Source organism: Myripristis murdjan, chromosome 13 (genome assembly GCF_902150065.1).
Source record: "Myripristis murdjan chromosome 13, fMyrMur1.1, whole genome shotgun sequence".
Classification (NCBI taxonomy): domain Eukaryota; kingdom Metazoa; phylum Chordata; class Actinopteri; order Holocentriformes; family Holocentridae; genus Myripristis; species Myripristis murdjan.
In genome coordinates, this window is record NC_043992.1 from 13,585,258 (window position 1) to 13,596,030 (window position 10,773).

General features: G+C 39.4%; 1 protein-coding gene across 2 annotated transcripts; it reads left to right on the top strand.

The window, feature by feature from the left end:
* The first annotated feature begins 1,019 nt into the window (after positions 1-1,019).
* Positions 1,020-10,082, top strand: serpine2 (serpin peptidase inhibitor, clade E (nexin, plasminogen activator inhibitor type 1), member 2). 2 transcript variants are annotated; one of them, XM_030066327.1, is made up of 10 exons: positions 1,020-1,281; positions 3,077-3,178; positions 3,348-3,626; positions 3,881-4,108; positions 4,624-4,821; positions 7,136-7,334; positions 8,007-8,104; positions 8,756-8,842; positions 9,009-9,092; positions 9,465-10,082. In XM_030066327.1, exons 3-10 carry the CDS (start codon positions 3,353-3,355, stop codon positions 9,500-9,502), a joined length of 1,206 nt encoding a protein of 401 aa, XP_029922187.1. In that variant the 5' UTR covers positions 1,020-1,281; positions 3,077-3,178; positions 3,348-3,352; the 3' UTR covers positions 9,503-10,082. The 2 variants fall into 2 exon arrangements, with proteins under 2 accessions (XP_029922187.1, XP_029922186.1); XM_030066326.1 differs by lacking the exon at positions 3,077-3,178.
* The last annotated feature ends 691 nt before the right edge of the window (positions 10,083-10,773 follow it).

Here is a 10,773-nt window from a genome sequence, read left to right on the forward strand (position 1 = left end):
ATAATAGCCTATACCTGGGCTCTCATTTAATTCCCTGTAATTCAAAACCCCATAGGTTTACACATAATCTTCTCCTTAGTATGCTGGCAGCAGCAGCAGCAGGGATGAAATTGAGCCTCAGCCTCAGGTGTGTGTGTGTGTGACTAACTAAATAGATAGAAAAGCATCCCTTTGGTCTGCCCAACTGGAAGTCCTTTGCGGGCTCAGGCAAGGCCATCAGCTGGGTAAACCACATGGGGAAGTTTATTTAAATTTAAATTCCCCAAGGGAAGCATTTGAGATTAAAAAAGAAAAAAAAAAAATCCCTAAAAGTGATGCTTTGGTGACCAAGAAGTCACCATAACCACATTCTGTCAGTCATCAAGTGCTAATCAACATTGTCACAGGATGTGTAGTTTAGGCCTCCAAACCAAAGTTGGAACATTTTGTATAAAGAACTGCATCTATACGACGATAAGAAACCATAAGTATGAAAATATGATAAATTTCTTATGGGCCAGCGCTACTTTATTCTGAACTTGTATTACTTTTTATTATTACTTTTTCACCTATAATTTGTATGTATCCCTGGTATGAACAGATTTGTATGTACGTACTATTAACGTCCATATGCTCTCAAAAATGATGAATTAAGATAAAAACGCCAGTGAATTGACGCGTACTGCATCAACTTGAACAAGGGCCCTCCCTTACCTTCCATCTTCATACACATGAAGCCAAAGTTCACAGCTGCGTCAAGTGAGTCAGTGTTATGTCGACTAAAACCGGGAGTCTAGTGATAGCACCTTTAAAACAAAATATGACTTTGAGTTTTTAGTAAAAATGAAAGCGAGGACTAGGATGGAAAGCAAGGGGGAAGCATGCGCCATTAACTATGTAGTAACTTCGTATAACTGGAGTGAAATAACCGAGTGGTGGTGGTCTATGGTGACATTTATTCCATGTTTTTTCTGAGAACGGATTTATTTTGAAAATTATAACCGGAAGTTATTATTTGGGGTAAATAGTCAAGTTTGTCATGTTGTCCGTGGATATTTGAAGAGAAGGCGGAGTTCAGTAGTTCACAAAAGTCCACTTTGAAACGACGCTAGAGTTAGTAGTCTTCACCTTAACAGGAACTAAGGTGTTTATCAGTCAATGCTCCGTACGACGCTAAGTTTCTCACAGCTTTTGTATCGGAAAGAAAAAAGTACTTGGCTATTAGCTTAACGTCAAGTTACTAGGCTGCAATTTCACCTGCGGTGTAAGTCAGTCGAAGTAACGTTGCCTCATCTGACATAGGTAAGTAGGAGAGTTTATTCATTATCAGGGAAATATTTTGAACTGTTTCCAGAACCGCTTAAGTTAGTTTGCATTGACTGGATGAAAAATTCCTAAATGAAAATATTCTGTCTCCTATAATCAGTGGTTAAATGCTCTTCACCTGGGGCCAGGTACTCTCGGATTTATTAAAAACTTGTGTACAACACCATGAAAGCGGTTTTCACTGTAAATCCGTTTTACTTTTTCATATTCTCAGCATAATTCAATTAAGTTGTCTATACAGGACGGTGGTGAATGCCGCACTAACCTTCAGAGCAACATGTTGTGGTCATGGTTTGCTTTTGTCTGACAAGCCCATGGAGATCCTACAGTGTGATGACAACATTATGCTATGTAGTGGTTGTTAACGAAGCTCACTTGTGTTTTGTCTCAGTTTTTTTTTTTTTTTTTTTCATTCCTACAGACTTTAATAAGGGGGCATCCAAGCCACGATACATGCGTTTCCCTCGAAACGCCGCACGATTACGCCAAATGTCATTCAACAATCTGATAATTTAATATTGCCTTATTTATTGGTAAATATGAATACCAGACTTACTATATCTTAGACCGCCAACAAATAGCTGGGGCGAGTCTTCAAATCGGCATATATGTAGTTTTCCCATTGTAACATATTTCGACAAAATGTGCACTGTAAGAATTTGTTGCCATATAGGCTACTTCTTCCACTGAAATATATTGGCGCGGGGTATATTTATATATTTATATTTATATGTATATTTAACCACCTGTAATGTTGAAATTATTGCTACCTGGTTGGTTATGTTTATGCCGAATTCACTAGGAGTCTCGGATGATTTGTAAAAGCCATTAAGTCATTGTTTACCAGCTATGTATGTCTGCCGATAAGCAAGGAGGCAACGAATTTCCAGATTTTTTTTTAAAGGGAATTTTGTGCATATGCCTGCCACACAAGAGAGAGTGGTTCAATGCTATTTTCAATACTTATTTTCAAAAGTTTGTGAGGAATAGTTGCAAGATGGTGTTCGAGCCCTCTGTCCAAGGAATAAACCACCTCAGCCATGTAAAACCCACTGCCTAACTTTATTAGCCTACACTGCCAAAACAGTGACTATGAAAAAAGAATGGTATATCATGATAAACCCCTTATCACAAGCTACACAATTATCCACTCAACAGTTATTTATCTGTCTAACAAAACAATTCTTTAACGCAATTAGATACTGGCTGGCTCTTGTGGGCACATTAATTCTGCTTCATCTGGTGGGGTGTTGGCTGATTTATTTTCCCTAAAATAGTTTGAAAGACTTGATTCAGTCTATAATGAAAATGGCACAAGGGGCCAGTTTCAGGAAAATGGTCTTAGGCTGGACCTGGCTTCAAGGGCTAATTTACTTACTTCATATTTACACACTGTGACTAAAAGTTAGTGGATGAAGGGTATCGTGACTGGTATCTAGGGTTTCTCAGCGGCTGTGACAGCATTAAAGAAAACATGTTTGAGCAAAGTTGTCTGATATGATGATATGGGTTTCGCATAGCTTTTACAATGGCATTTTGCTGTTTTTGATTTCAGTTGGCATAATTAACTCGTTGGTGTAAAAATGGGCTATAAGTTTACTTAGGTTAAATCATGACAAGCCATTTTTTGAATCACCGAGCATGAAGAATCCCTCCTCCACAATATGACAGCTAAAATTAAAATTCAGCTGATGATCTACTGGAATCTGTTCCCAGACAGACACTTGTTGTTGGATAGTTGTACGTGACAGAAAGATTTTGTCATCACCAGGGCCTTTCCAGCTCATTATTCATCTACTTGGGAGAGCTGTAAGGGATGGCTACAGATTGTCTGTTGGTGACGCTATCCATGATTCTGTAGGGGTAATCTCTGGTAGGTCTCCTACTGAAACACTGACAAAGAAATGATGCTCAGAAGTGAGTAATGTACCAGAGCATCCTGTACTTTCCGTGAAGAGAACAAATCAACAGATGCTAGAAACTGAAGTTGGCAATGGTTCATCTAAGAAGCTTCTGATGTTCTCCTCTTTGCTCCTAATTAGGTGCTATGGATAATAATATGAGGCACCTGTCCTTATTGTGCCTGTACATGCTGGTGACCTTGTGTGGCCAAAGAGGTGTGCTGTCCCAGGCTCCCTCCTACGGGGAACGAGGCTCTGACCTGGGCCTGCAGGTATTCCAGCAAATAGTCCGCTCCAAGCCTCAGGACAATGTGGTGCTCTCTCCCCATGGAGTAGCCTCCATCCTGGGCATGCTGCTACCAGGAGCCCATGGAGAAACCCGGAGGCAGGTCCTTACTGCTCTCCGCTACAAGAAAAATGGTAAGACCTTTATTGGCAATAGTCACGCTGATAAGACAGAAGGGGTTGTATTTTTGGAGGTATGCTCATAATTGGTTGCATTGATTCAAGATTTGTCTGATAAATTAGTTTTTTCATATAAGTTGAGCCCAATATATGTATATTTTTTAAGCTTTTCATTGTGCCTTCAAAGCCTGTTTTCAGTTTGAGCATGTAAAACACACTGTCTCTCTTAGCAAGAAATAATTCATTCTGACTTGACTTGGTCTCCGCAGGACCGTACAAGATGCTGAAGAAGCTGCACAAGACTCTGACAGCCAAATCCAACCAGGACATTGTGACCATTGCCAATGCCATGTTCACCCAGCAGGGCTGGCCCATGAAGGAGGCCTTCATAGCGACCAATAAAGCCAACTTCCAGTGTGAGAGCAGGAGCCTGGACTTCAGCAACACCAACAGGGCAGCAGATGAAATCAATGCATGGGTCAACAATAAAACCAAAGGTACTAGAGATGCATGGTAGAAAGGTGTTTTTTTTTTTTTTTTTTATACAAGATGACATTGCTAGAAATGATTGTCATATAATATATTTAGAGTAACAACTGAGCATGCTTTTACAAACAGTTTTGAAACTCGGAAATGTGATTACAAACCAAGTAAAACTTTGTTTTGCATTCCCTTTGAATTTTGCTGTTGTACTGTACGGTATACATTGTATTAAAATCAAGCGGGTGGAAAAAAGGCTCTAGTCTGTGTAAAATGAAGATTAAATCGTGCAGGCATGGCCAGCAAAACCAGTTGAAACTACTGCTCAACCCCTTGAATTTCGAGCTGACTCCAGTGGAAAGTTAAGACTGTGTAGGCGATGAGATTATGCCTGTGCCAAAGATGGGCGTTGTCCTGCAGGATATGATGCCGCACTGTTGACTTTTTGTCCCTCTCAAGTGAATATGACAGAGATGGAGTTTTATCAAACCTTGTTGATCGCCAAGTGTACCTGTGTTGCATATTTACCTAGGGCACATCCCCAGCCTGATCAAAGCAGACATGCTGGACCCGGCTCTGACCCGTCTGGTAGCTGTCAACTCGATCTACTTCAAAGGCCTCTGGAAGTCCCGCTTCCAGCCCGAGAACACCAAGATGAGGTCCTTTAACGGGGGCAACGGGAATGTATACAAAGTCGAAATGATGTCGCAGCTATCTGTCTACAACATGGGTGAGTGGTGATCTGAGGCATTTTCATTCATGGTGACTCACAATTGTGATACTTTGTATTTAAAGTTAAAGGTGTCCCATAGTATTCAGTGTTTAATGATTTTGTTTGCAAATATACTATGGCTCAGGTTGACAGTGGTGTTCATGGTGTTGTAAGTAAATGCTCTGTAATTAAAAGGCTATGTGAATAAAGTCAAAGGCTAAATCTATGCAGGCCAAATAGTCAGTGCTGAGCTTTAATTGGCTGAGAAAACCAGTTCCTCAGGTTTAAATGTAATAAACCTGCTGAGTGGTTTGTGTTAACCTTTTGTCAATTCAAATGCTGCAAGCTTGCCTGAAGGAAGGATTTTATCAGTCCTTGACTGAGTCAAGATCAAGTTCAGCTGTGATGTGATGACTCGAATTAGTCTAATATTGCCTATAGAAAAACAATGGGTACTTGACACAAAATGGATTTAAATTTAACCACTCAAGCAAAACTACATTTTAATACAGGCAACTTTTTTTTGCATATATTTATGCAGGGGAAGTTTGAGTTTCTGTATTAGTGCCTCTTTAACTTCCTGTTCTGTATAACTCATCAAGAGTCAGCTGTATATTTTTAGGGACCATGGTTTGGCTTAATCACATTCATGATGTCATGTTTAAGCCTACATGGGTGTGATTTACCTATCAATACACTGCAGTGAGTGGCAGCACATTTTTAACAATAACAGAAACATACCTTAAAGTCAGTTTGGTACACTCTTCTGTAATTAGACTAATTGCTTGATCCTATCTGTACTGTCCAGATGTTGTAAACCTCCCCAAAAAACACTCATTAAAACAAATGGCAAGAGTTAGCAGCAGCTACTTTTTTAATATGTCTGCCAAATTCATAAAGATCTTACGATGAAACTGTTTTCATTTTGGATGTTTTTATGATTCAGTACCAGCTTAGCACCAGTTTATGATTCTGAGGTCAGGTCTTGTTGAGCTGTAAAGTAATGGTGGCTTACACATACCACATCACTTGGATATTGCATGGTCCAGTGTGAAATGAAACGATATACCAGTCAGTCTTCTATATTTAGATTAGATGACTGCTGTGAGTGGATTCTCATTCAGTGCTAGAGTTAAGCTAAGGCCGCGCTGTGCAGCTATAAGGGACAGAAATTAGCGGTTTGTTTCGGTTTTAGTCTGCAGTGTAACATTGACTTAGTCCACATAGCCTGCAACTTGTGTCTTAGATCGGTATCCCCGCATTTGTGTGTATTGTCATACTTTTGTCCTAAACTTACAGACAACACTGCAGAAAAATACCATCCAGCAAGTTTCTAATATTGAAAACAACTTTAAATCATTTGGCTGTGGGGTTTATATGGTTATGTTTTTTTGAATATAATGGGAGCCATATTTCTGGTTTTATGATTTCATATGGTAATGTGCTTTGATTCAGTGCTTTATAGCCATCTTAAAAACATGATTTTTACTGTGCAGTCACATTTGCATGGGTGCTTGTGGTATGAGAGTGCTATTGCAGTGGCTTTGTATACTTCGTTTTGAGGACTCTAGCCTACAACAGCTCATTCCTGATGTGGACTGTACATTTATCATTCTTGTTTTGCCAATCAAGCTTCTAATAAGGGATGATTTGATTACTTCAAATGCAAATACACTGCGTGCATTTGCTCTCATCAGGTCACACAGAGTAACAGCACTGATTATACTGTATGTCATCTCAAGCACCAAGCAATATTTAAACATACTGAATGCAGAGAAGAGTTTTCTAAAGGCTGGAAAGGCATGATAAGAAACCTCATATGCATGGTATCAATACTACATAAAATATATGCAATAATTTCACATGGATGTCAGTTTAGTTACTCTGTTGCTGATTGATAATAAACAATGGTGATTCAACTTATACCCTATTTATAAAAGACTTTACATTTGCTCACTAACAGAGGAATGGAAGAAGACTTGGGTAGTTGGCATGAGCAGTGATGACCACCATGACTGGACAGTCAAAGAAAAGAAACTCAAATTTCAACAGAAAATTCAAGAAAAAAGACGTCAGGGTAGTGGACACACTGTTTGATAGAAGCATAGTGCAGAAACACCACAGCGATGACCGCCTAGCACTAAACATAGGGACTCAGTAACTTTTTTTTTTTTTTAAAGGAGCTTACAGATTACCACTTTAGGTGTTTCAATACCATCTGAAGTGTGAGCAAGTGTGTTGGGTACCAGTAAATGAGTGCATCAAGTTTCATCCTCACACTCACTCTGACCATTGAAGCTGCTGACCCTTTAAACTCTCTCCCCTCTGCCAGGCCTGGCCAGCACCCCGCAGGGACTGAAATACAAGGTTATTGAGCTGCCATATCACGGCAACACTGTCAGCATGCTGATCGCTCTGCCCTCTGAGGAGGATACACCTCTGTCCCATGTCATCCCACACATCAGCACAGCCACGGTGCAGAGCTGGACCAAACTGATGCATCCCAGGAAAGTCCGCCTGCTCATCCCCAAGTAAGACACACACACACATACACACACACACTCACATACCTGAGGTGGGCTTAAAGAATATTGATCTCCTTTGATTTTTACCACATTTTCTTGTGCTATAAGCATAGTTCAGTTCAGTTAGGATTTCTCATTCAAAATCTACACAAAGTGCTCTTTTTCTTTCAAAGTGAACTGGAAGTTTAAGAAATACACATGATGCAATGTCAAATGCAACCTCCTAGTCTGTTAAAGTGTCCCCGTCCCCAGAGTAAACACTGCATGGTGTAAACAGGAAATGGTGATTGGGTGTAGACGTGTTTATTACCACATGATATGATAATGACACATCTTTTCATGGCAGCAAGTGTGATTAATTGCATGATACAACACAGTCTTACATTTGTCCAAGTTTTGATTTTGCTGCAGGAGTTAAGTCAAACTAATGCTTGTGGCTATTTTCTGAGTAAAGATTACAATTTTAAATAAATTTATGTTGAGAAGACATAAGTAGCACAGCATTGTCTGATTTCATTAGTCTTTAATCCACTGTCATGATTTCATTAATGCACAACGTTGCTTCCTCACAGTAATTTACTTACATGCTTATTAATATTAATATTAGCAGCAGTAGAAGTATTAGGTCACACAAAAATGCTGACAAATTTCTTCTATTGTGTGTGTGTGTGTGTGTAGGTTTAAAGCCGAGGCAGAGGTAGATTTGGAGGCCTCCCTCTCAGCTCTCGGCATTACAGACATGTTCCATCAGAGCAGAGCTGACTTCAGACACCTGAGTGAGTGAAAGCACAGTCAAAACACAGACCTGACACAGGACCTCCAAGTATTTACGCCAGCTGCATCAGGATACGACTACGACTTGAAAATATGAAAGGATTGTTGGCTGTTTACTGCTACGAGGGCCAGTAATAACTCTGTCTGGCTGCCTGGTGCGAAAAACTGAATCACAGCTGTTCCTTTTCCTTCTGCCCTCAAAGTGATGGAATGAAAGGATCTCTGAACACGATGCTCTAGCGCCACCATGTGGTGTAATGTGCCTATGAGTTTTGTAATCATGAACCAATACTTGAATCTATAAGAGTTGTTTTTTAAGCCTGATGCCAGCGGTTTTGGATTTAGCCTATTTTTAATTTTGTTTTAACATTCAGCATCCTTACATTTCATGCCAAAAAATTAAAAGTAGTCAATGTTTCCCTCAGAATCATATCTTTGGCTGCTTAAATAGCATTTAGACCATGAGCCACTAAAACTGTATTGATATCCTGAGTAATTATAATACTATTCATGCATTTGTATGGGTAATACAAACTATTGCATTCATTGCCCTATTACTTGGATTAATTCCTTATAAAAATATATCATTTCAGCAAAGCATTATACAGTATTTGTTTAGCCCTAGAATTAACCGTTATACTGTATTTTTGCAGGTGCTGAGCCTGTGTATGTATCCACGGCACTCCAGAAAGCTAAAATTGAGGTGAACGAGGATGGGACAAAAGCGGCAGCTGCAACTAGTGAGTGTTTGTTCAGCCATCCTTGTCTTGGACTGTGTGTAGTAGCCCAAAATAAAAGTTGAGGATTTGCTAGGCTTATTTTATAGCAATATTCTATGTAGCCTTTATTTATGGTATTGTACCATTTTCAGATATTATTTAACGGTATGTTTGCCTTTGTGTCTAGCTGCCATTTTGCAGGCTAGGTCCTCTCCACCCTGGGTCACTGTGGACAGACCTTTCCTCTTCCTCGTCCGACATAACCCAACAGGTATGTCCACACAATTTATATTTCTTGGTGTTCGCCACCCTTTTTAGAGCATAGCATGTAATTCCCACTTCGGGTCGCTGGTCGAGCCTGAATGTGTAAGGGATGAGAGGCTTTTTTTTCACTGGCCCATCTGGAAGATTGTAGGATAGGCTAAAGTCAAAATATGACGTAGGTTAAATTTTAATCCTCAACTAGTGTTGGGATTAATTGTCTTCAGTGCTTGAAATCCAATTTTGAGAAGCCCCATGTCATTATTTTGACATAATTTCTAGTCTTATTGACATGGCTCTGATTTATGTACACCATCGCTTGGTATTCAAGTGTTTGCCTAAATCAATTTGTTTGACTGAATATTTCTCTGTCTGTCCTCAGGTACTATTCTCTTTATTGGACAGTTCAACCAGCCTTGAGCAAAGCAATCCACAGGGACAACCATCACTGGCTGGGCCCCTGCAAGTGACATAGGCCTATGCAGGAAACGCTTATACACACACTCTCTCACACACATGCACAGTCACACCCACACACTTTGTTTGCTGTAGACTTATGTACAATGTGGATATATGATAATATGATTTGTTTTAAGTATTGCTTTTTATGTTACCCCCTTATTTGTCTGTAATGCATAACACGCTTTATGAAATGTTTTGCAGTGACTAAATTTCCAACTATTTTAATTTTTTTTGTATACTTTTTGAATTTATTACCTTTTTAAAGAGACCGTGAATGTCAAATGTGTGTATTGACTGAACTCTGAAGTAGGATATTAGTTTATTTATCATTTCACTATTTCAGTGTGGAAGCACTCCATATCAAGTCGTTTGAGCTGCACTCCATCTGTCTATCTAAGTTATGTCAACGTACGTACGTTCCCATGTTGAACGTCATGCATTTAGCTACTTTGAAGTGAATGTTGTCCCTCACTGAGGAAATGTCATGTGTTATCAAACCTGTTTAATTTCAATAAAGTAAATACACATATTTATAACATCAGTGAATTCATCTTAATTATTCTGGAGAGAGAGAGAGAGAGAGAGAGAGAGAGAGAGAGAGAGAGAGAGAGAGAGAGAGAGAGAGAGAGAGAGAGAGAGAGAGAGAGAGAGAGAGAGAGAGAGAGAGAGAGAGAGAGAGAGAGAGAGAGAGAGAGAGAGAGAGAGAGAGAGAGAGAGAAAATTTCTTTTGTCACTTCATTCATACAATTGTCCAGAAATATACCAGTGGACATAAAAACATTTATTATTGGTTTAATAAAAATGACAAATGCTTATTAAACATTCATTTATTTGGCTACAGGGGTGCCTTTCCACCATTTAATAAATTACAGATACATTAAAACAGTTTGAGTGCAGTGTAATCTATACTCAATAGGCTGTAACGTTTATTCAATTTGATGTGGCGCTTTGTTGATGTCAGTACGGTAATCTCAACATAAGTGTTTGCTACGTTCAATTCCTATGGGAAAGGTTGGGAAGCCTTTAAATTAAAAATACGGTCAGTTTTCAGGTGGTAAATATAAGAAAAGTACTTCCACTGGTAAACACCACTTAGAAATGTAGGGTTTGATGATGGACCCCTGATCTGATTTCTCCTCTTGAGTTGATGAAACCTGACGTCGCCAACAAGGAAGCATAAACATCTGCAGTCTCCTGCAGGGAATGGGACCTTTTTAATAGATGATTTT

Bases quoted from the DNA above. Each gene is read 5' to 3' on its own strand.
- serpine2 (XM_030066327.1), top strand. From the start codon at position 3,353: ATGGATAATAATATGAGGCACCTGTCCTTATTGTGCCTGTACATGCTG. The intron at 8,843-9,008 runs GTGAGTGTTTGT...CTTTGTGTCTAG, and splicing joins AAAAGCGGCAGCTGCAACTA to CTGCCATTTTGCAGGCTAGG. The intron at 9,093-9,464 runs GTATGTCCACAC...GTCTGTCCTCAG, and splicing joins CGTCCGACATAACCCAACAG to GTACTATTCTCTTTATTGGA.